This window comes from Pseudophryne corroboree, chromosome 8 (genome assembly GCF_028390025.1).
Source record: "Pseudophryne corroboree isolate aPseCor3 chromosome 8, aPseCor3.hap2, whole genome shotgun sequence".
Lineage (NCBI taxonomy): Eukaryota > Metazoa > Chordata > Amphibia > Anura > Myobatrachidae > Pseudophryne > Pseudophryne corroboree.
In genome coordinates, this window is record NC_086451.1 from 79521522 (window position 1) to 79545471 (window position 23950).

At 48.5% G+C, this 23950-nt stretch overlaps 1 protein-coding gene across 2 annotated transcripts in view; it reads right to left on the reverse strand.

Moving 5' to 3' along the window:
- Positions 1-13246: 13246 nt before the first annotated feature.
- LOC134948632 (ficolin-2-like) overlaps positions 13247-23950 on the reverse strand; it is a 102407-nt gene continuing 91703 nt past the window's right edge. For both annotated transcript variants that reach the window (XM_063936734.1, XM_063936733.1), the window contains exons 6-7: positions 14936-15070; positions 13247-13823 (exon numbers count right to left, since the gene is read on the reverse strand). In XM_063936734.1, coding sequence (XP_063792804.1) covers positions 13567-13823; positions 14936-15070 — 392 coding nt within the window. In that variant the 3' untranslated portion in view covers positions 13247-13566. The remainder of the gene's footprint in view (positions 13824-14935; positions 15071-23950) is intronic.

The window sequence follows — 23950 nt, forward strand, 5'->3', positions numbered from 1 at the left end:
CGGAGAGTTGTCTGAATCCCATCCAGCCGAGTAGAGAGATCCTGGAGACAGCGGATGATGTGGCCCTGTGCAGCCTCCTGATGTTCTAGTCGGGCTGCCAGTTCTTGCATCGGCCTGGCCGCTTGATCCTGGTCTCCGGCTGGATTCATTAGGTCAGTGCTTACTGTCACAACTGAGGGCCTGAGCTGACGGGAGGCAGCCTCAGTTGTAGGGGCTGAGATGTACCGGAACCTGGGAGGTTGTATCAGACCCCTGGACATGTAAGTAACATGAATAATAACTGCCCGAAGGCGTGACCACGACAACTTAGATAAAAGTCAATGATGTTTATTATGACAACTCCGCATCACAGCAGCAATAAAAGAAAACGTAAAAGTCAGCAAAGAATAAATACAGTTCCTGAGTACTACAGCATGGCAGGAACCACAGGGCACTGGTAGTGTGAGATAGTTCTTATGATCTTCTAGATGGAAAGTCCTTACCAGGCCCGGCTGTAGCAATGGAGATAACCCAGGATTGTACCAGCTGGTGTTCCAGGAAGAGCTGGGTTGCTGAAGGTAAAACAGCTGCTGTGGATACTGGCTGGAACCAGACTGTTGTTAGCACGGAGTGGATACTGGCTGGAACCAGTTAAATAATAAATGAACTTTGGGAGCGATGAAATGTGAACTGAAATGTAGAACTTGAGAGCGGAGAAATAATAATTCCGGTGGAGAGTGGTAAAGTGTAGAAAGGACACCGGCCCTTTAAGGGAAGCTGTACTCTGCTGGAAGCTGAGGCTGGAAGCAGGTAGTGTTGTAGCTGGAAACAGATGAATCCACAATGGATTGGAGAGTCAGGCTACACCGCAGGTGGAATGCTGGTGCGGGTCTCTATGGTGGAAGTCTTGAGACAGGAGCTGGAACCTGGAAGACAATCATAGAAGAGAGACAAACAGGAACTAGGTTTGACAACCAAAGCACTGACGTCTTCCTTGCTCAGGTACAGCTTACTTATACCTGCAGCAAGGAAGGGGTTGGCTAGGCAATTATGCAAATCAACAACACAGACAGCAGATTGGTGGAAATGATCAGATGACAGAATCCAAGATGGCTGCGCCCATGCAGACACTTGGAGGGAAGTTTGGTTTGTAATCCATGTGGTCTGGGAAACAGTAATGGCGGCGCCGGCCACCGGAGACAGGAGACGCCAGGCTGATAGATGCACATTTAACCACGCGGGCACAGCGGAGGCCGCGGCTGATGAAAAGACCACTCTGCATGTGGAAACTCAGGAACAGCGGAATCCGGTCCTGGAACGCTGAGCCCGCCTTAGGAGGCATCTGAAGGGTAAGTAATGGCGTCCAGATACCCGGATCGTGACAGACCCCTGGATCCTACAAGTAGTATCCCAGGGGTACAGATTGGAAATTCGAGACGTCTCCCCCTCGCAGGTTCCTGAAGTCTGCTTTACCAACGTCTCCCTCCGACAGGGAGGCAGTATTGGAAACAATTCACAAGCTGTATTCCCAGCAGGTGATAATCAAAGTACCCCTCCTACAACAAGGAAAGGGGTATTATTCCACACTATATTGTGGTACTGAAGCCAGACGGCTCGGTGAGACCTATTCTAAATCTGAAATATTTGAACACTTACATACAAAGGTTCAAATCAAGATGGAGTCACTCAGAGCAGTGATAGCGAACCAGGAAGAAGGGGACTATATGGTGTCCCTGGACATCATGGATGCTTACCTCCATGTCCCAATTTGCCCTTCTCACCAAGGGTACCTCAGGTTCGTGGTACAAAACTGTCACTATCAGTTTCAGACGCTGCCGTTTGGATTGTCCACGGCACCCCGGGTCTTTACCAAGGTAATGGCCGAAATGATGATTCTTCTTCAAAGAAAAGGCGTCTTAATTATCCCTTACTTGGACGATCTCCTGATAAGGGCAAGGTCCAGAGAACAGTTGGAGGTCGGAGTAGCACTATCTCAAGTAGTTCTACGACAGCACGGGTGGATTCTAAATATTCCAAAATCGCAGCTGTCTCCGACGACACGTCTGCTGTTCCTAGGGATGATTCTGGACACAGTCCAGAAAAAGGTGTTTCTCCCGGAGGAGAAAGCCAGGGAGTTATCCGAGCTAGTCAGGAACCTCCTAAAACCAGGAAAAGTGTCAGTGCATCATTGCACAAGGGTCCTGGGAAAAATGGTGGCTTCTTACGAAGCGATTCCATTCGGCAGATTTCACGCAAGAACTTTTCAGTGGGATCTGCTGGAAAAATGGTCCGGATCGCATCTTCAGATGCATCAGCGGATAACCCTGTCTCCAAGGACAAGGGTGTCTCTTCTGTGGTGGCTGCAGAGTGCTCATCTACTAAAGGGCCACAGATTCGGCATTCAGGACTGGGTCCTGGTGACCACGGATGCCAGCCTGAAAGGCTGGGGAGCAGTCACACAAGGAAAAAACTTCCAGGGAGTGTGATCAAGTCTGGAGACTTCTCTCCACATAAATATACTGGAGCTAAGAGCAATTTACAATGCTCTAAGCTTAGCAAGACCTCTGCTTCAAGGTCAGCCGGTATTGATCCAGTGGGACAACATCACGGCAGTCGCCCACGTAAACAGACAGGGCGGCACAAGAAGCAGGAGGGCAATGGCAGAAACTGCAAGGATTCTTCGCTGGGCGGAAAATCATGTGATAGCACTGTCAGCAGTGTTCATTCCGGGAGTGGACAACTGGGAAGCAGACTTCCTCAGCACGACCTCCACCCGGGAGAGTGGGGACTTCATCGGGAAGTCTTCCACATGATTGTGAACCGTTGGGAAAGACCAAAGGTGGACATGATGGCGTCCCGCCTGAACAAAAAACTGGACAGGTATTGCGCCAGGTCAAGAGACCCTCAGGCAATAGCTGTGGACGTTCTGGTAACACCGTGGGTGTACCAGTCGGTGTATGTGTTCCCTCCTCTGCTTCTCATACCTAAGGTACTGAGAATTATAAGACGTAGAGGAGTAAGAACTATACTCGTGGCTCCGGATTGGCCAAGAAGGACTTGGTACCCGGAACTTCAAGAGATGCTCACAGAGGACTCATGGCCTCTGCCGCTAAGAAGGGACTTGCTTCAGCAAGTACCATGTCTGTTCCAAGACTTACCGTGGCTGCGTTTGACGGCATGGCGGTTGAACGCCGGATCCTAAGGGAAAAAGGCATTCCGGAAGAGGTCATTCCTACCCTGGTCAAAGCCAGGAAGGAGGTGACCGCACAACATTATCACCACATGTGGCGAAAATATGTTGCGTGGTGTGAGGCCAGGAAGGCCCCACGAAGAAATTTCAACTCGGTCGATTCCTGCATTTCCTGCAAACAGGAGTGTCTATGGGCCTCAAATTGGGGTCCATTAAGGTTCAAATTTCGGCCCTGTCGATTTTCTTCCAGAAAGAATTGGCTTCAGTTCCTGAAGTCCAGAAGTTTGTCAAGGGAGTACTGCATATACAACCCCCTTTTGGGCCTCCAGTGGCACTGTGGGATCTCAACGTAGTTCTGGGATTCCTCAAATCACATTGGTTTAAACCGCTCAAATCTGTGGATTTGAAATATCTCACATGGAAAGTGACCATGATGTTGGCCCTGGCCTCGGCCAGGCGAGTGTCAGAATTGGCGGCTTTGTCTCACAAAAGCCCATATCTGATTGTCCATTCGGACAGGGCAGAGCTGCGGACTCGTCCCCAGTTTCTCCCTAAGGTGGTGTCAGCGTTTCACCTGAACCAGCTTATTGTGGTACCTGCGGCTACTAGGGACTTGGAGGACTCCAGGTTGCTAGATGTTGTCAGGGCCCTGAAAATATAGGTTTCCAGGACGGCAGGAGTCAGGAAAACTGACTTGCTGTTATCCTGTATGCACCCAACAAACTGGGTGCTCTTGCTTCTAAGCAGACGATTGCTAGTTGGATGTGTAGTACAATTCAGCTTGCACATTCTGTGGCAGGCCTGCCACAGCCAAAATATGTAAATGCCCATTCCACAAGGAAGGTGGGCTCATCTTGGGCGGCTGCCCGAGGGGTCTCGGCTTTACAGCTTTGCCGAGCTGCTACTTGGTCAGGGGCACACCCTGGCTGAGGAGGACCTGGAGTTCTCTCACTCGGTGCTGCAGAGTCATCCGCACTCTCCCGCCCGTTTGGGAGCTTTGGTATAATCCCCATGGTCCTGACGGAGTCCCCAGCATCCACTTAGGACGTCAGAGAAAATAAGAATTTACTTACCGATAATTCTATTTCTCGTAGTCCGTAGTGGATGCTGGGCACCCATCCCAAGTGCGGATTGTCTGCAATACTTGTACATAGTTATTGTTACAAAAATCGGGTTATTATTGTTGTGAGCCATCTTTTCAGAGGCTCCGCTGTTATCATGCTGTTAACTGGGTTCAGATCACAGGTTGTACAGTGTGATTGGTGTGGCTGGTATGAGTCTTACCCGGGATTCAAAACCCTTCCTTATTGTGTACGCTCGTCCGGGCACAGTATCCTAACTGAGGCTTGGAGGAGGGTCATAGGGGGAGGAGCCAGTGCACACCACCTGATCCTAAAGCTTTTACTTTTGTGCCCTGTCTCCTGCGGAGCCGCTATTCCCCATGGTCCTGACGGAGTCCCCAGCATCCACTACGGACTACGAGAAATAGAATTATCGGTAAGTAAATTCTTATTTTCTGCGCATGCATATGCACCGCAATGCACACGCGCGACGTACAGGTACAAAGTCCTTTGTGGTTTTGCACAGGTTCTAGCGAAGCTTTCAGTCGCACGGGGCAACGCCGGAAGATTGACAGGAAGGGGCCGTTTCTGGGTGTCAACTTGGAATGACCCCCACTGTGTGGTATAATGGGAACTACAGCATTACTATGGGCACAAAGTGAACAATTGCTGCGGAGAAAAGTATCTCTATAGAAGCATTACAGTGGGGGCCCCTGCAAAATGTTGCTATGAGACCGTCAAAGTTCTGTGTCTCTGGTATTGTCCATCCTAACCGTTTGAAAATAACTCCAAATATTCAGTTTAAATATGAAGCAGCGACAGGGGTGTAACTACAAGCTGCATATTTTTTATTTATTTGTTTTTAACATTTTGCAAAATCGGTGCATTGTGCACTGTGTCCCCTATACACAGTCACTATACAGCACAAGCACAGCCACTTGTGGACACAGCACAGCTAATACAGCAGAGTCAGTGCAGCATATGGCAGCGTGCACTGTGTCCCCTATATGCAGTCACTATACAGCACATCTGATATAGCAGAGTCAATGCAGCATATGGCAGTGTACACTGTGCCCCCTATACACAGTCACTATACAGCACAGACACAGACACTTGTGGACACAGCACATCTGATACAGCAGAGTCGGTGCAGCATATGGCAGTGTGCACTGTGCCCCCTATACACAGTCACTATACAGCACAGACACAGCACTGTGCCCCCTATACACAGTCACTATACAGCACAGACACAGCACTGTGCCCCCTATACACAGTCACTATACAGCACAGATACAGCCACTTGTGGACACAGCACAGCTAATACAGCACAGTAAACAGCAGCGTGCTTTAATGTGAAATGGTGCCGTGTCCCAGCCATAGCACCTTATAAAGAATACTGCAAAAATCCGATGCTGGGCGGGAACATTTGAGCCACAACTCGGATGGACTCGGATCCCTGATGTTCGGAATCCGGACCACTCATCTCTAATAACTGTATACCCAAACAATGAAATTATTAACATATACCACTGGAAATAATATTTTGTCACGTCAGATTATTCTGGTTTGTTCTCTGATGGGAGCCAATGGCGTGAGTCTGTCTCGTATTATGTGATTCATTGATTCGCTGCTAGGCAGAAATTGCCACATTTGGATATATAGGCAATTCAGTATATGGGTTGGGTAGAATATCCCGACGCACGGGATGCCGGTGCACAGAATACCGACGCCGGCATCCCAATGATGAAGATCCCGACAGGGGTGAGATTATGTTTTCTAACTCAGCCCCCTAACCCTCCATGACCGCAGCCTAACCCTAACCTACCACATGAATGCCTAACCCTAACCTCCCTGGTTAGTTCCTATACCTAAGCCCTTCCGACCACCTGCCTAAACCTAACACTCCCGACCACCTGCCTAATCTTAACCCCCCCTTAGTGCCTAAACCTAAATATCCCTGTCTGCAGCCTAACCCTAACCTCCCTGCCCCCCCAGGCCTAAACCTAACCCCCCGTATGTCTGGTGCGCTGATATTGGTTTACCGGCGGGCAGCATCCTGACACCGAGATCCCGGCTGCAGAATGCCGGCAGGGGGGCGAGAGCAGTGAAGCCCCTTTCGGACTCGCTGCACTCGCCACAGGTTTTATTCCCACTCTATGGGTGATGTGGACACCCATGAGTGGGAATAGTCACTGTTAGTCGGCATGCCGACTGTCGGGATTGAGAGACGGTGGGATATTGGGGTCGGTATTGCTATATCCCATGTCTGGTTAAGTACCTCCCCCCCCCCCCCCCCCTCCCATGGCCTAATCCTATCATCCCCTTCTGTATCCCAGCTGTCGAGATTCCGGTGTTTTTCTGTATTCCGGGTACGGTGTTCGGTCGGGTGTCGGGAATCTGGTGCCGGTATTTTGGCTGCCGGGATATTGAACGTATCCCCAGTATATAGTTAGCTTGTTAAGATTCAAAAGTTGTGAAATTATATTAAATATTGCAGCAACAATTATATAGCAGGACGTAAGAGCTAAAATATATTGTTAGACAAGACAAACCCAGTAGTTAATGTATCAGGAAAGATGGTTATACCGTACATATATATCTGCTGCCTGATCCTCTGTGGCAGTGCCTGCTGCTGTCAGTCTGACAGCCTGCCACTCGAGGAGCCTTTATATTGACTGGGAGGCGGAGATAGGTGCTGTGCTGTGAGGTGAGAGAAGTGCTGTGCCGAGAACGGTGCTCTGATGGGATTGGGGTGTGTTTAACTGTGAGGTAAGTGGGTTGCTGGGCTATGAGGGGAGAGGTGGTGCTGTATTGTGCTGTGCTAAGAGGGTTGCTGTGAGGGGAGAGGGGTGTTGCGCTGAGAGGGAAGAATGTGGCTGTGATGGGATTGGGGTGCTGTACTGTGAGGTAAGTGGGTTGCTGGACTATGAGGAGAGGGGTGGTGCTGTATTATGCTGTGCTAAGAGGGTTGCTGTGAGGGAAGAGGGTGACTGTGACGGGATTGGGGTGATGTACTGTGAGGTAAGTGGGTTGCTGGGCTATGAGGGGAGAGGTGGTGCTGTATTGTGCTGTGCTAAGAGGGTTGCTGTGAGGGGAGAGGGGTGTTGCGCTGAGAGGGGAGAATGTGGCTATGATGGGATTGGGGTGATGTACTGTGAGGTAAGTGGGTTGCTGGACTATGAGGGGAGGGGTGGTGCTGTATTGTGCTGTGCTAAGAGGGTTGCTGTGAGGGAAGAGGGTGGCTGTGACGGGATTGGGGTGAAGTACTGTGAGGTAAGTGGGTTTCTGGGTTATAAAGGAAAGGGGTGCTGCTGCATTGTGCTGTGCTAAGAGGGTTGCTGTGAGGGGAGAGGGGTGTTGTGTTGAGAGGGGAGAATGTGGCTGTGATGGGATTGGGGTGCTGTACTGTGAGGTAAGTGGCTTGCTGAGCTATGAGAGGAGGGGTGGTGCTGTATTGTGCTGTTCTAAGAGGGTTGCTGTGAGGGGAGAGGGTAGTTGTGCTGAGAGGGTGGCTGTGATGAGATTGTGGTGTTGTACTGTGAGGTAAGTGGCTTGCTGAGCTATGAGAGGAGGGGTGGTGCTGTATTGTGCTGTTCTAAGAGGGTTGCTGTGAGGGGAGAGGGTAGTTGTGCTGAGAGGGTGGCTGTGATGAGATTGTGGTGTTGTACTGTGAGGTAAGTGGGTTGCTGGGCTATGAGGGGTGGTGCTGAATTGTGCTGTGCTAAGAGGGTTGCTGTGCGGGGAGAGGGGTGTGGTGCTGTGACGGGATTGGGGTGATGTACTGTGAGGTAAGTGGGTTACTGGGCTATGAGCGGAGGGGTGGTGCTGTATTGTGCTCTGCTAAGCGGGTTGCTGTGAATGGAGAGGGGTGTGGTGCTTAGAGGGAGAGGGTGGCTGTGACGGGATTGGGGTGCTGTACTGTGAGGTAAGTGGGTTGTTGGGCTATGAGGGGAGGGGTGGTGCTGTATTGTGTTGTGCTGAGGGGAGGCAGTCAACTGACCGCCAGACGGGATCCTGGTGGTCAATATACCAACGCCGGAATCCAAACACCATCTGCAATACCAGCGGTTGGAGTCCCAACCGCCGGCAGGTTTCCCCACTTGGGGACCGAAGCGTGGCGAGCGTAGTGAGCCCGCGAGGCGACCGCCTGCACTCGCTGCTGGGATCCCAGCATTCGGGGTCTCGGCGTTGGTCTACTGACCGCCGGGATCTCATAATGATCCCGTGCTAAAAGGGGTACTGTGAGAGGAGGGGGGTGTTGTGCTGTGATGGGAAAGGGGTACTCTGCTGTGAGGGGAGTGGGTTGCTGCACTGTGCTGTGGGGGCACTGTATTGTGCTGTGCTGAGAATTGTGCTCTGATGGTAGAGGGGTGTTGTGCTGAGAGGGGTATTGTGGAAGAGGGGTTTTGTGCTGAGAGGGAGGAAAGGGGTGCTGAGAGGGGGAAAGGGGTGCTGTGATGAGAAAGGGGTGTTGTGATGTGAGGGGACTGGGTTACTGCACTGACCTATGAGGGGCACTGTATTGTGCTGTGCTGAGAATGGTGCTGTGATGGTAGAGGAAAGAGGTGTTGCGATGGGAGAGGTGCTGCTAGGGGAGAGGGGATGCTGTGGTAAGTGGGGTGCTGTGAGGGAAAAGGGTGCTGTGCTGAGAGGGGTGCTGTGTTGTGTTGTGAGGGGAGCAGGGGCCAGCCAGCCAATTATGTTAGGTATGCAGCTGCGTACAGCACCCAGCTGCAAGTGTGCCACCTCCCGCAGACACTGCCAAATTAACCTGTGGCTACCTGTCTATTGGCGTCTCCTGGCTCCAGGTCTCCGCTGACTGATCCAGTCAGTCTTCTCTCCTCCTTGCCTGTGCGGCCATCAGTGCTGGACTGGTTGGTCATGACGTCTCTCCCATAGCGCCGCACAGACACTAGAGGGCAATTATGGCCTCTAGTGTCTGTTTGTCAATGGAATCAGCTGCAGCGGGCGCCCACACTGCCCAAGGCGCTTGCTGCAGCCGGAGTGCGGGGTGCGGGTGCCCGCCCTGTTTTCCCGTGCCTAGATCCGCTCCTGGAGGTTTCTATGATGGGACTCAATATAGAGAAGTCAGAAAATTAATTTGTCTTTAATCAAATTGTTTCTCATAGGCCCAAAACTCAGTATGAGGGCAAGGATGGCTGCTGTCTTGGAGACACCTGTACTGGCATTGTGGGGTGTAGGAGGAATCAGAGCCGCAAGCAGAGCCGGTGCAGTCACACAGGGCGGGATGACCTAGGGGCGGAATCCGCCTTGCTCACCAGCCACCGCAACCTGTCCTGTGTTGCCTCCTGCACTGTTTGGAGGTTTGGAGAGACGTCAGGACATCTCCCACAGTGTCATGCGAGGAGCCGGGAGATCTGGTTGAAGCATCAGATCAGTGCAGTAGCTACCCCATGATGGCAATCCCGCCTACCCACCTAACCTCTTCAGGCACGACTTTATGATGGGGTGCACTCGTAGTGGACAGGAGTGGGATCTGTACAGGCAGTGGCGGATTTTACCTATGGGCCGCAGGACTGTTGCCCTCCCAGTAAAATCCACCACTGCAGTGAGCCAGTTGCACTGGCATAACTGTGACTGGCAGTGACTTCCTATGGGAAGGGCTACCTGCCAGTCAGTCCTGTAACTAGACATTTTGGTGCCCTGTGCCAGAAAAAGAATTGGTGCCAACTCTCCTACCATATTTAAAATAGGAACAGTGCGTGCCGGATGTGAACCCTAATTTTTGCTTTAAACTTTAGGGACCTGTACAGAATGTATCACTGCGGTGGCAGAAGTTGATTTTGGTACATGTTTTTTAAGTGGGAGGTTAAATGTTTTTGCATATGCGTGAAAATTTCCCTAAGCACCGGACCCTCTGTTTTTGCCAAAAATGTAAATTCCAAACGTGCCCCAATTTCTGCTTTAAATTTTAGGAACCTATCCAAAATGTATCATTGCAGTAACAGAAGTTGATTCTGGTGCATGTTTTTTCTGATGGGAGCAGGGCCGGTGCAAGGTATCTCTGCACCCTAGGCAAAGTTTCAGCCTAGCGCCCCCTAATCTGCAACACCCCACACCTCCCGGAGGTATCATTCTACATAGACAGAGAAAAGGGATGACACTCAAGGACTTTTAAAATTAAAAGATATATTGTAATATGTATAAATGTTAGGTGGCATATTAGGAATCGATAGGACGCTGAGGCCAGTTTCTCCAATGTGCTGTGCAAACCCGCCCCCCACCCTCTGTGGTCCCGCAGAAACCCCATGGGCTACTTACCATATGTTGTTTTCCCTCATTATTGGCAGGGTTCTTCCTACAGTCAGCCACAGCATTACAGCGACGCTGCTGGGTGCAGACATGTAGTCAGGTGCTGCTTGCTGCTGGAGAGCCGGGATCCAGGGCCCTGGTGGAGGTGAATCAGGGCTATGAGGAGCGACCGTGGGGGCGCCCCTCAGGAGCAATAGTTATATCTGCCTCCTATGTGCCTTCACATGACTTGATGATACACGTGTCAGCACGGAGGAAGAGCTGAGGCACCATGCAGTGCAGCCTGATAGTGGCAGCTTTACCTGATTAGACCTGCAGCCGCTGCCGGTGCAGTGTAAAAGGGTATGTCTCGTACAGAGACACCCTTCACTTTATTGCTTGATGAATTCAGTGGCGCCCTCCAAGGGCCGGTGCCCCTAGGCAGCCGCCTAAAGCTGCCTAATGGAAGAGCCGGCCCTGGATGGGAGGTTGACATGGTTTCACATGTGCATGAAAATTTCCCTCAGCCCCGAAACCCTCTGTTTTAGCCAAAAAATAAATGAAAATTCCAAAAGTGCCCCAATTTCTACTTTAAACTTTAGGGGCCTGTCCAAAATGTACCACTGCGGTGACAGAAGTGCATGTTTTTTTTTCTGATGGGAGATTGAAATGTTTTTGCACGCACATGAAAGCTTAAGGAAGCCCTGGACCCTCCATTTTGGCCAAAAAAATGAAAATTCCAAAAGTGCCCCAATTTCTACTTTAAACTTTGGGGACCTGTCCAAAATGTATCACTCTGGTGACAGAAGTTGGTGCATGATTTTAAAATGGGATCCCTTCTCATATTTTTTTTTCACACAATAATTTGGCGCAACTTTGCTAAAAAGTTTTTTTTTGTTTGGTAGGATTAGTGTTCTGTTTTCTCTTCATATATTACAGTACATGATGTAACTGATAGTGGCCCGGGAAAAAATGGTAGAAGTGGCCTCACATGGGCAGCACCAGAGGTATACCATGTAACCATGGAGGCAGCACCACCTCTCACATGTCAACAAACAAAACAGGCTCCGCATACACATCGGCCCACCGGGGCGAATCCACACCCGGATGTTGCTGCCTCTTTGTTGACTTACTGTAAAAATGACATATCATATGAGTGCAGTGTGTGCGGGGCACACAGGCCCCGGCGTCCAGGGGGGCCCACATTTGTTTAAAACTTACCTCTCTAGAGTACCCCATCGGAGCTATCCCTTCTCAGCAGCGCAATAGAGTCTGAAGACTAGGGGGAACAAACTCTATTGTGCCTGCTGAAAACTCCGGAAGCCTGGCACGGCGGCCGTTTTTATAGAGATTCACGCATGCGCATCAGGAAAATGGCCACCGCGCCATGTTACCGCAGGTCTGAGCATGCGCAATAGAGTCTGTGCTCAGACTCTATTGCCACTGCGGAGAAGGATGGCACTGCCGGTGGACTCCAGAGAGGTAAGTATTAAAACCTTGTGCCTCGGTCAGAGAGGAGGGGGCCTCTAGATGCAGAAAGCTGCACACAGGCCTCCTCCTCTCTTTGCATATGAGTTTCATTTATTCAATGTGAATTCTAGCTTTGTATCTGGACAAACCATGGTGGTCATTCCAAGTTGTTCGCTCGCTTGCTGCTTTTAGCAGCATTGCACACGTTAGGCCGCCGCCCTCTGGAAGTGTATCTTAGCTTAGCAGAATAGCGAACAAAAGAGTAGCAGAACTGCTACTAAAAATTTTGCTGCAGTTTCTGAGTAGCTCCAGACCTACTCCTAGACTGCGATCACCTCAGTCTGTTTAGTTCCTGGTTTGATGTCACAAACACGCCCTGCGGTGGTCATTCGAGTTGATCGCTCGCTGACGATTTTCGCAGTGCAGCAATTAAGTTAAAAAAGCGTAAAAAATGCGCATACGCATGGTACGCAGTGCGCATGCGCTAAGTACTTCCACACAAAACTTTGTAGATTTACACAAGCTCGAGCGACGTTTTTTCATTGCTTGAGCGATCGTAGTGTGATTGACAGGAAGTGGGTGTTTCTGGGTGGAAACTGGCCGTTTTCAATGAGTGTGCTAAAAAACGCAGGCGTGCCAGGTAAAAATGCAGGAGTGGCTGGGGAAATGGGGAAGTGGCTGGGCGAACGCAGGGCGTGTTTGTGACATCAAACCAGGAACTAAACGGACTGAGGTGATCGCAGTCTAGGAGTAGGTCTGGAGCTACTCAGAAACTGCAGCAAAATATTTAGTAGCAGTTCTGCTAATCTTTTGTTCGCTATTCTGCTAAGATACACACCCAGAGGGCGGCGGCCTAGCATGTGCAATGCTGCTAAAAGCAGCTAGCGAGCAATCAACTCGGAATGACCACCTGCGTTCGGCCAGCCACTCCCCCGTTTCCCCAGCCACTCCTGCGTTTTTTAGCACACTCCCTGAAAACTGCCAGTTTCCACCCAGAAACACCCACTTCCTGTCAATCACACTACGATCGCTCGAGCGATGAAAAAACGTCGCTCAAGCTTGTGTAAATCTACAAAGTTTTGTGTGAAAGTACTTAGCGCAAGGGCGCTGCGTACCATGCGCATGCGCATTTTTGCTGCTTTTTTACTTAATCGTTGCACTGCGAAAATCGTCAGAGAGCGATCAACTCGGAATGACCACCCATGTCTGTCCACAAGCAAAGTTATAATTCATGTATAATGCTACTATTTTTTTTTCTTTTTTTCACATCAATAATAAACTGCTGGAACTCAAATTGGTTTCTGTAAATAACATTTATATTTTTCTTTAGTGAAAAAAATTAATAACATTGTGCTATAAAGAAAATAATGCTACAGCAGGTGCATTACATACATCATAGTAATAATATAAAATCAAACTGCAGAAAGGATAGAAAATACACCAGGGTCAACCTAATTCTGGTAAGCTGGCATAAGAAAACTAAAATCAACACATTTGGTATAAAAGGCAGTTCAAGTTATGAAGACATGGAAAAAGCTAAAAGTTATTTGACAATGGTTAGGAAACCCACAAAAGTTTGAGGCCCCAGGCAGATGCCTATTCAAAATTTGCATTTCATTTTTGTAACACAGGCCTGATTTTCATCTCGATGTGCTTGTAGGAGTAGTGATAGCCCTTGCCGGTTTTCCAATTAATACCGATTCCATAGGTGTCGTGTTGTCCTGGCAGATACAGACCATTCAGGTTTGCATAATGGCAAGTGTGGTACCACCAGCCTCCCTTGTATAAATCAGCACAGTTACTTGCATAGAGATCATTGTCCCTGTCCATAGTGGTGAACGCCATGTTATTTTGATAACTCAAGGAATCCCCTGAGAAACGACATAATATTCACAGGTTAGGATGGGTTTCTGGTGTCAACATCAACAATGGTAGTTTTCAAATGTCTCGTACATGGAATAACCCCCAATAAGAAAAACAGAACATGGATAAATTAGAAAATGCTTTGGCATCCATAAAACTGTAGGTTACAAGACTGGGCATGGGCAAGCCATTAGAAATCTTATTAATGGAGACCCAATAGGAGGGTCTACAAAAATAATTAATTTCATCTTGGACTCCTAGAAGTCATGAGATTTAGGGCAACATTTACTAAGACGTGATAAGAGCGGAGAAGTGAGCCAGTGGAGAAGTGCCCATGGCAACCAATCAGCACTGAAGTAACATCTATAATTTACATACTATAAAATTATACAGAGCTGCTGTTTGGTTGATGGAGCAACTTCTCCACTGGCTCACTTCTCCGCTCTTATCACTGCTTAGTAAATGTCTCCCATAGTTACTTGTCCCAGATCCCCTCGGTAAAAACCATCAACCACAACCCAATAGTCTTAATCCTAGCGCTTACACGGTTCCAATGCTATAGTAACACCTAAATCTAAACCTACACCAAGCTTCAACTTAATAGGCCCTACACACTGTGCGATAATAGTTAAAGATATGAACGCTATCGTTCATTAATGATTGAGATACCATTCATATCTTTGAGTGTGGAGGCACCAGCGATGAACAATGCGCGGCCCCGCGCTCGTTAATCGCTGGTGCCCCATCGCCTGTGCATGCAGGCCAATATGGACGATCTCGTCCATATTTGCTTGCACTTCTATGGAGCCGGGTGACGAGGGGGAGTGAAGAAACTTCAGTCCCCACGTAACCCCCCCCTCCCGCCGGGTCGCTCATCGGTCGTATCCGCCAACGGGCAGCTCGGCGGCGGATCGCTAAATGTGTAGGGCCCTTAAGACTTGACATTAATACAAGAGGCAAGAGGGCCCACTAATGGGATCTTTGCCCTGGGGGCCCACTATATTTTGAATCTCCATACTCTGTTATCATTTTTCCTTTAAGGGCCTGAGGACCATTCTACAAGTTAGAATGGGATGGAAAATCCAAGCATCATTACACCCTGCACATGGCCACCTCTTACCTGCACTGCCGTCAGAGAAAGCCCCCAGAAGCAACTTGTAATTTTCAGATTCTCCCAAAACTTTGAATGATTTGTATTTGGCAAAATAACTGTTGTTCTCAAAATCTTTAAAATCGATGCGGAGCTCCCATGTTCCTGCATAAGATAATATTTTAGTTCCAATATTTGAATACAATTTCCAGAAACACTTCCCTATTGTAATGGTGTAGTTGCACAGCTCCCAGGCAGTTTTCTGCTGGCAGTCATAAGACATCACACCTACCAAACATGACCTGACCACTGGACATGATCATAATACAATTATATTACACTCCATGGAGACATGGGGGTCATTCAGACCTGATCGCTCGCTAGCTGGTTTATGCAGTCCAGCGTTCGCATAGTCGCCGCCCACCGGGGAGTGCATTTTAGCTGTGCAAGTGTGCGATCGCATGTGCAGCCGAGCGGTACAAAAAAATCTTTGTGCAGTTTCTGAGTTGCCCAGGACTTACTCAGCTGCTGCGATCACTTCAGCCTGTCCGGGGCCGGAATTGCCGTCAGACACCCGCCCTGCAAACGCTTGGACACGCCTGCGTTTTTCCAACCACTCCCTGAGAACGGTCAGTTGTCACCCACAAACGCCTTCTTCCTGTCAATCAACTTGTGATTGGCTGTGCGAATGGATTCTTCATAAAACCCATCGCATAGCAACGATCCGCTTTGTACCCGTGCGACGTGCCTGCGCATTTGCGATGCATATGCATGTGCAGTTCTGACCTGATCGCAGTGCTGCAAAAAACGCTAGCGAGCGATCAGGTCTGAATGACTCCCATATGACATAGGACACCACACCACATACTTGCCTACTCGGAACGGCTGATAGGCTCCCTAAAATCGTGCGGCACTCCTGGGCCACCAGGAAAAGAAAGCAAGTCACCTGGAATTGTCCCCCTTCCCCGCCCCGGTTCTTTTTATACCACTTTATGCTCTGCGAAAGTGGGTGGTGTGATGACTTGGCATTCCACAGTGAGGCGATTGGGCCTCCACACCCCCATACTACCCACTTATACTGATGCCTTTCCCCCCTGTTGAGCCGACCTGGTTGCTTCCTCCCGGCAGGGTCAGACAGAAAGTTGGCAAGTGTGCCACACCCCCAACATGACCTGACCACTGTGTGATGTTAGTGTATTAGAATGCTTAATATTTGTAGACACTCCCTTATTAACATGTGTAAGCCTGAATCTTCAGTGATGGTCCCTGGGACCAGGGGGATGCTGGGAAGTGGGTGGTCCAGTGTGCAGTGTGCCTGGAGTTGGTGATGGAATAAAAACAGCACAGCAGTGAACTCACATGTCTCTGTCCTGATGACTGGATTTACAAACATATGAACAAAACATAGTGTTAGGAAAAGTTTAACTTGGACTGCTAGTGCTCTCAGAGTGTGAAAGAATCTTGCAGAAGTCTGTAAGGCTGTGATACTCAGTGTCTGCAAAGCCTGCCGTGTGCTCCTCTCTTCAAACAGTGAGTAACCATGGATAAACTGGCTCCTCCAACAGGCATGCTGATGTCTGGTAACTTGTCTGAAAACTGGAAAAGATTTAAGCAAAGGTTTAATATATATCATGTTGAGCTGATACAGAGGCTGACAAAACTAAGGCATCCATTTTCCTCCATGTGATAGGAGAGGATGTGCTGGACATTTATAATAGTTTTCAGTTTGCTGAGGGGCAGAATATGGTGCTATCTTCTATAATGCAAAAGTTTGAAGATTAGTTTGTGCCAAGGAAAAATGTGACATATGAAAGATATAAGTTTTTCACATGTGATCAGAAGTCTGTAGATGGATTTGATCAATATGTTACAGAGCTGCAATCCCTCAGTAAAACCTGAGAGTTTAGTGATTTAAAGGATTCACTGATTAGAGATCGTATTGTCTGTGGAATACCTGATAATGGACTCAGAGAGAGACTGCTGAGAGAGCAAGACCTAACACTAGACAAGGTAGTGACTATGGCCCTCATTCCGAGTTGATCGGTCGCAAGGCGAATTTAGCAGAGTTACACACGCTAAGCCGCCGCCTACTGGGAGTGAATCTTAGCTTCTTAAAATTGCGACCGATGTATTCGCAATATTGCGATTACTAACTACTTAGCAGTTTCTGAGTAGCTCCAGACTTACTCTGCCTGTGCGATCATTTCAGTGCTTGTCGTCCCTGGTTGACGTCACAAACACACCCAGCGTTCGCCCAGGCACTCCCACCGTTTCCCCGGCCACTCCTGCGTTTTTCCCGGAAACGGTAGCGTTTTCAGCCACACGCCCCTGAAACGCCGTGTTTCCGCCCAGTAACACCCATTTCCTGTCAATCACATTACGATCGCCGGAGCGAAGAAAAAGCCGTGAGTAAAATTACTTTCTTCATAGTAAAGTTACTTGGCGCAGTCGCAGTGCGAACATTGCGCATGCGTACTAAGCGGATTTTCACTGCGATGCGATGAAAAATACCGAGCGAACAACTCGGAATGAGGGCCAATGTGTAGATCTGCAGAAATAACTAGATTTCAAGCCAAAACGTTACACAAGGAAGCTGATGTACATGTAGTGCAGAAAACAGAGCCAAGCAAACCTCCATTCTCAAGAATGAAGCAGTCTAAGCCACAGTCTAATAAGGAAATGTGTAGTAGATGTGGAAATGCTCACAATCCTAAAATGTGCCCGGCTTATGGTAAAACCTGCATGAAATGTGGTAGACTTAATCACTTTGCCAAATGCTGTAAAATGAAAAGTGAAACCAAAGTGCATGCTATTAAACAAACAGAGGAATTCTTTGTGGATTGAATTGAACCTTGCAGTGCAGATAAGAAAGAATGGATTGTCCCTTTAACTGTGAACAAGATTGTCATTCCCTTTAAGATTGATACTGGCGCGCAGGTGAATTTAATATCGTTTCAAGACTATAAGACTTTTAGTGTAAAACCTAAAATTCATCCAGCCAAAGTGAAATTTACAGGGTACACTGGGGAGGAAATTCCTGTGAAAGGTACATGCTTAGTGACACTGAAATATAAGGGACAACAGTTTAAAACATCTCTACTGATTGTGGATAAAAATGTGCAACCGATTCTAGGATTAAGTTCCTGTGAGAAACTAAGCTTGCTAAAGAAAGTTTTTATGGTGACATCACAAGTAGAAGATGACTGCAAATTGATGTTTACAGAATACAGAGACTTGTTTGAAGGTCTAGGTTGTTTGCCTGGAGAGCATAAAATAAATATAGACACGCAAGTTTCTTCAGTGATATACCCCTGTAAAAAAGTGCCGTTTGCGCTGAGAGAAAAACTGAAACAAGAGTTAAATCGCATGGAAGCCTTGGGTGTGATACAGAAAGTTGATGAGCCTACTGAATGGGTAAGCTCCTTAGCAATTGTTGAAAAGGAAAATGGACAACTCAGAATATGTCTAGACCCCAGAGATTTAAACAAAGCTATTAAACGAGAACATTTCAAACTACCAACCAGAGATGAAATCATGTCGCAATTTGCGGGAGCAAAAATGTTCAGTAAATTGGACTCGTCTTCAGGATTCTGGCAAATGAAGCTAGATGAGGCCAGCTCAAAGCTTTGTACATTTAATACACCAGAAGGTCGATACAGATTTCTTCGACTACCATATGGAATATTGTCTGCTCCAGAAGTATATCACAAAAAGATACACATGATTTTTGAACATATTCCAGGGGGTAAATTTACTAAAGTGGGAGATTTTTAGAACTGGTGATGTTGCCCATGGCAACCAATCAGATTCTACTTACCATTTATCTAGCTGCTTCTAGCAGATAATAGATATAATCTGATTGGTTGCTATGGGCAACATCACGGGTTCTAAAAATCTCCCACCTTAGTAAATTTACCCCCAGGTGTTGAAACAATGATGGATGACATTATTGTCTGGGGATCTACAAAGGAAGAACATGATTCTAGATTGAGACAAGTAATGGAACTTGTCAAGAAAGTGAATCTAAAGCTAAACAAGGACAAAATAAGATTTTACTTACCGATAAATCTATTTCTCGTAGTCCGTAGTGGATGCTGGGACTCCGTAAGGACCATGGGGAATAGCGGCTCCGCAGGAGACAGGGCACAAGAATAAAAGCTTTAGGATCAGGTGGTGTGCACTGGCTCCTCCCCCCATGACCCTCCTCCAAGCCTCAGTTAGGATACTGTGCCCGGACGAGCGTACATAATCAGGAAGGATATTGAATCCCGGGTAAGACTCATACCAGCCACACCAATCACACCGTACAACTTGTGATCTGAACCCAGTTAACAGTATGATAACAACGAAGGAGCCTCTGAAAAGATGGCTCACAACAACAATAACCCGATTTGGTTAACAATAACTATGTACAAGTATTGCAGACAATCCGCACTTGGGATGGGCGCCCAGCATCCACTACGGACTACGAGAAATAGATTTATCGGTAAGTAAAATCTTATTTTCTCTGACGTCCTAGTGGATGCTGGGACTCTGTAAGGACCATGGGGATTATACCAAAGCTCCCAAACGGGCGGGAGAGTGCGGATGACTCTGCAGCACCGAATGAGAGAACTCCAGGTCCTCCTCAGCCAGGGTATCAAATTTGTAGAATTTAGCAAACGTGTTTGCCCCTGACCAAGTAGCTGCTCAGCAAAGTTGTAAAGCCGAGACCCCTCGGGCAGCCGCCCAAGATGAGCCCACTTTCCTTGTGGAATGGGCTTTTACAGATTTTGGCTGTGGCAGGCCTGCCACAGAATGTGCAAGCTGAATTGTACTACAAATCCAACGAGCAATAGTCTGCTTAGAAGCAGGAGCACCCAGCTTGTTGGGTGCATACAGGATAAACAGCGAGTCAGACTTTCTGACTCCAGCCGTCCTGGAAACATATATTTTCAGGGCCCTGACAACGTCAAGTAACTTGGAGTCCTCCAAGTCCCTAGTAGCCGCAGGCACCACAATAGGTTGGTTCATGTGAAAAGCAGAAACCACCTTAGGGAGAAATTGAGGACGAGTCCTCAATTCTGCCCTGTCAGAATGAAAAATGAAGTAAGGGCTTTTATATGATAAAGCCGCCAATTCTGACACACGCCTGGCTGAAGCCAGGGCTAACAGCATCGTCACCTTCCATGTGAGATATTTTAAGTCCACAGTGGTGAGTGGTTCAAACCAATGTGACTTAAGGAACCTCAAAACAACATTGAGATCCCAAGGTGCCACTGGAGGCACAAAAGGAGGTTGTATATGCAGTACCCCTTTTACAAATGTCTGAACTTCAGGTACTGAAGCCAGTTCTTTCTGGAAGAAAATCGACAGGGCCGAAATTTGAACCTTAATGGACCCTAATTTTAGGCCCATAGACAGTCCTGTTTGCAGGAAATGGAGGAAACGACCCAGTTGAAATTCCTCTGTAGGGGCCTTCTTGGCCTCACACCACGCAACATATTTTCGCCAAATGCGGTGATAATGTTTTGCGGTTACATCCTTCCTGGCTTTGACCAAGGTAGGGATGACTTCATCTGGAATGCCTTTTTCCTTCAGGATCCGGCGTTCAACCGCCATGCCGTCAAACGCAGCCGCGGTAAGTCTTGGAACAGACAAGGCCCCTGCTGGAGCAGGTCCTTTCTTAGAGGTAGAGGCCACGGGTCTTCCGTGAGCATCTCTTGAAGTTCCGGGTACCAAGTCCTTCTTGGCCAATCCGGAACCACGAGTATCGTTCTTACTCCTCTCCTTCTTATGATTCTCAGTACTTTTGGTATGAGAGGCAGAGGAGGGAACACATACACTGACTGGTACACCCACGGTGTCACCAGAGCGTCCACCGCTATTGCCTGAGGGTCCCTTGACCTGGCGCAATATCTGTCTAGTTTTTTGTTTAGACGTGACGCCATCATGTCCACCTTTGGTTTTTCCCAACGGTTTACAATCAGGTGGAAGACTTCTGGGTGAAGTCCCCACTCTCCCGGGTGAAGGTCGTGTCTGCTGAGGAAGTCTGCTTCCCAGTTGTCCACTCCCGGAATGAACACTGCTGACAGAGCTATCACATGATTTTCCGCCCAGCGAAGAATCCTTGCAGCTTCTGCCATTGCCCTCCTGCTTCTCGTGCCGCCCTGTCTGTTTACGTGGGCGACTGACGTGATGTTGTCCGGTTGGATCAATACCGCCTGACCCTGAAGCAGGGGTTTTGCTTGACTTAGGGCATTGTAAATGGCCCTTAGTTCCAGAATGTTTATATGAAGAGATGTTTCCATGCTTGACCACAAGCCCTGGAAATTTTTTCCCTGTGTGACTGCCCCCCAGCCTCTCAGGCTGGCGTCCGTGGTCACCAGGACCCAATCCTGAATGCCAAATCTGCGGCCCTCTAGTAGATGAGCACTCTGCAGCCACCACAGAAGAGACACCCTTGTCCTTGTCGACAGGGTTATCCGCTGATGCATCTGAAGATGCGATCCGGACCATTTGTCCAGTAGATCCCACTGAAACGTTCTTGCATGGAATCTTCCGAATGGAATTGCTTCGTAAGAAGCCACCATTTTTCCCAGGACCCTCGTGCCCTGATGCACTGACACCTGGCCTGGTTTTAGGAGGTTCCTGACTAGCTCGGATAACTCCCTGGCCTTCTCCTCCGGGAGAAACACCTTTTTCTGGACTGTGTCCAGAATCATTCCTAGGAACAGTAGACGTGTCGTTGGAATCAGCTGCGATTTTGGAATATTTAGGATCCACCCGTGCTGACGTAACACTACCTGAGATAGTGCTGCTCCGACTTCTAACTGTTCCCTGGACCTTGCCCTTATCAGGAGATCGTCCAAGTAAGGGATAATTAAGATGCCTTTTCTTCGAAGAAGAATCATCATTTCGGCCATTACCTTGGTAAAGACCCGAGGTGCCGTGGACAACCCAAACGGCAGCGTCTGAAACTGATAATGACAGTTTTGTACTACAAACCTGAGGTACCCTTGGTGAGACGGGTAGATTGGGACGTGGAGATAAGCATCCTTGATGTCCAGAGACACCATATAGTCCCCTTCTTCCAGGTTTGCTATCACCGCTCTGAGTGATTCCATCTTGAATTTGAACCTCTTTATGTAAGTGTTCAGGGATTTCAGATTTAAAATTGGTCTCACCGAGCCGTCCGGCTTCGGTACCACAAACAGCGTGGAATAATACCCCTTTCCCTGTTGTAGGAGGGGTACCTTGATTATCACCTGCTGGGAATACAGCTTGTGAATGGCTTCCAAAACTGCCTCCCTGTCGGAGGGAGACTTTGGTAGAGCAGACTTCAGGAACCGGCGAGGGGGAAACGCCTCGAATTCCAGTTTGTACCCCTGCGATACCACCTGTAGAATCCAGGGGTCCACTTGCGAGTGAGCCCACTGCGCGTTGAAATTCTTGAGACGGGCCCCCACCATGTCTGAGTCTGCTTGTAAAGCCCCAGCGTCATGCTGAAGACTTGGCAGAAGCAGGGGAGGGCTTCTGCTCCTGGGAAGCGGCTGCATGGTGCAGTCTTTTTCCCCTTCCTCTGCCCCGGGGCAGGAAGGAATGGCCTTTAGCTCGCTTGTACTTATGGGAACGAAAGGACTGAGTTTGAAAAGACGGTGTCTTTTTCTGCTGATGTGAAGTGACCTGGGGTAAAAAGGTGGATTTTCCAGCCGTTGCCGTGGCCACCAGGTCCGATAGATCAGCCCCAAATAACTCCTCCCCTTTATACGGCAATACTTCCATATGTCGTTTGGAATCCGCATCTCCTGACCACTGTCGCGTCCATAACGCTCTTCTGGCAGAAATGGACATAGCACTTACCCTTGATGCCAGGGTGCAAATATCCCTCTGTGCATCACGCATATATAGTAATGCATCCTTCAAATGCTCTATAGTTAACAGTATATTGTCCCTATCCAGGGTATCAATATTTTCAGTCAGGGAATCCGACCACGCGACGCCAGCACTGCACATCCAGGCTGAAGCGATTGCTGGTCGCAGTATAACACCAGTATGTGTGTATATACTTTTAAGAATATTTTCCAGCCTTCTATCTGCTGGTTCTTTGAGGGTGGCCGTATCAGGAGACGGTAACGCTACTTGTTTTGATAAACGTGTGAGCGCCTTATCTACCCTAGGGGGTGTTTCCCAACGTGTCCTAACCTCTAACGGGAAAGGATATAGTGCCAATAATTTTTTAGAAATTAGCAGTTTTTTGTCGGGGGAAACCCACGCTTTATCACACACCTCATTTAACTCATCTGACTCAGGGAAAACTATTGGTAGTTTTTTCACACCCCACATAATACCCTTCTTTGTGGTACTTGTAGTGTCAGAAATGTTCAATGCTTCCTTCATTGCCGTGATCATGTAACGTGTGGCCCTACTGGACATTACGTTTGTCTCCTCACCGTCGACACTAGACTCAGTATCTGTGTCTGGGTCTGTGTCGACCCACTGAGGTAACGGGCGTTTTAGGGCCCCTGACGGTGTCTGAGACGCCTGGACAGGCACTAATTGATTTGCCGGCTGTCTCATGTTATCAACCGTTCTTTGCAAAGTGCTGACATTATCACTTAATTCTTTAAATACGATCATCCAGTCAGGTGTCGACTCCCTAGGAGGTGACATCACTAACCCAGGCAATTGCTCCGCCTCCACATCATTTTCCTCCTCATACATGTCGACACACACGTACCGACACACAGCCCACACACCGGGAATGCTCTGATAGAGGACAGGACCCCACAAGCCCTTTGGAGAGACAGAGGGAGAGTCTGCCAGCACACACCAAGCGCTATATATATATACAGGGATAACCTTATATAAGTGTTATTCCCTTATAGCTGCTGTATAGTTTTTAGCTGCCAATAGTGCCCCCCCTTCTCTTTTTTACCCTGATTCAGTAGCAAGTCTGCAGGGGAGAGTCAGGGAGCCGTCCTTCCAGCGGAGCTGTGAGGGAAAATGGCGCTTGTGTGCTGAGGAGATAGGCTCCGCCCCTTCACGACGTCCTTATCTCCCGCT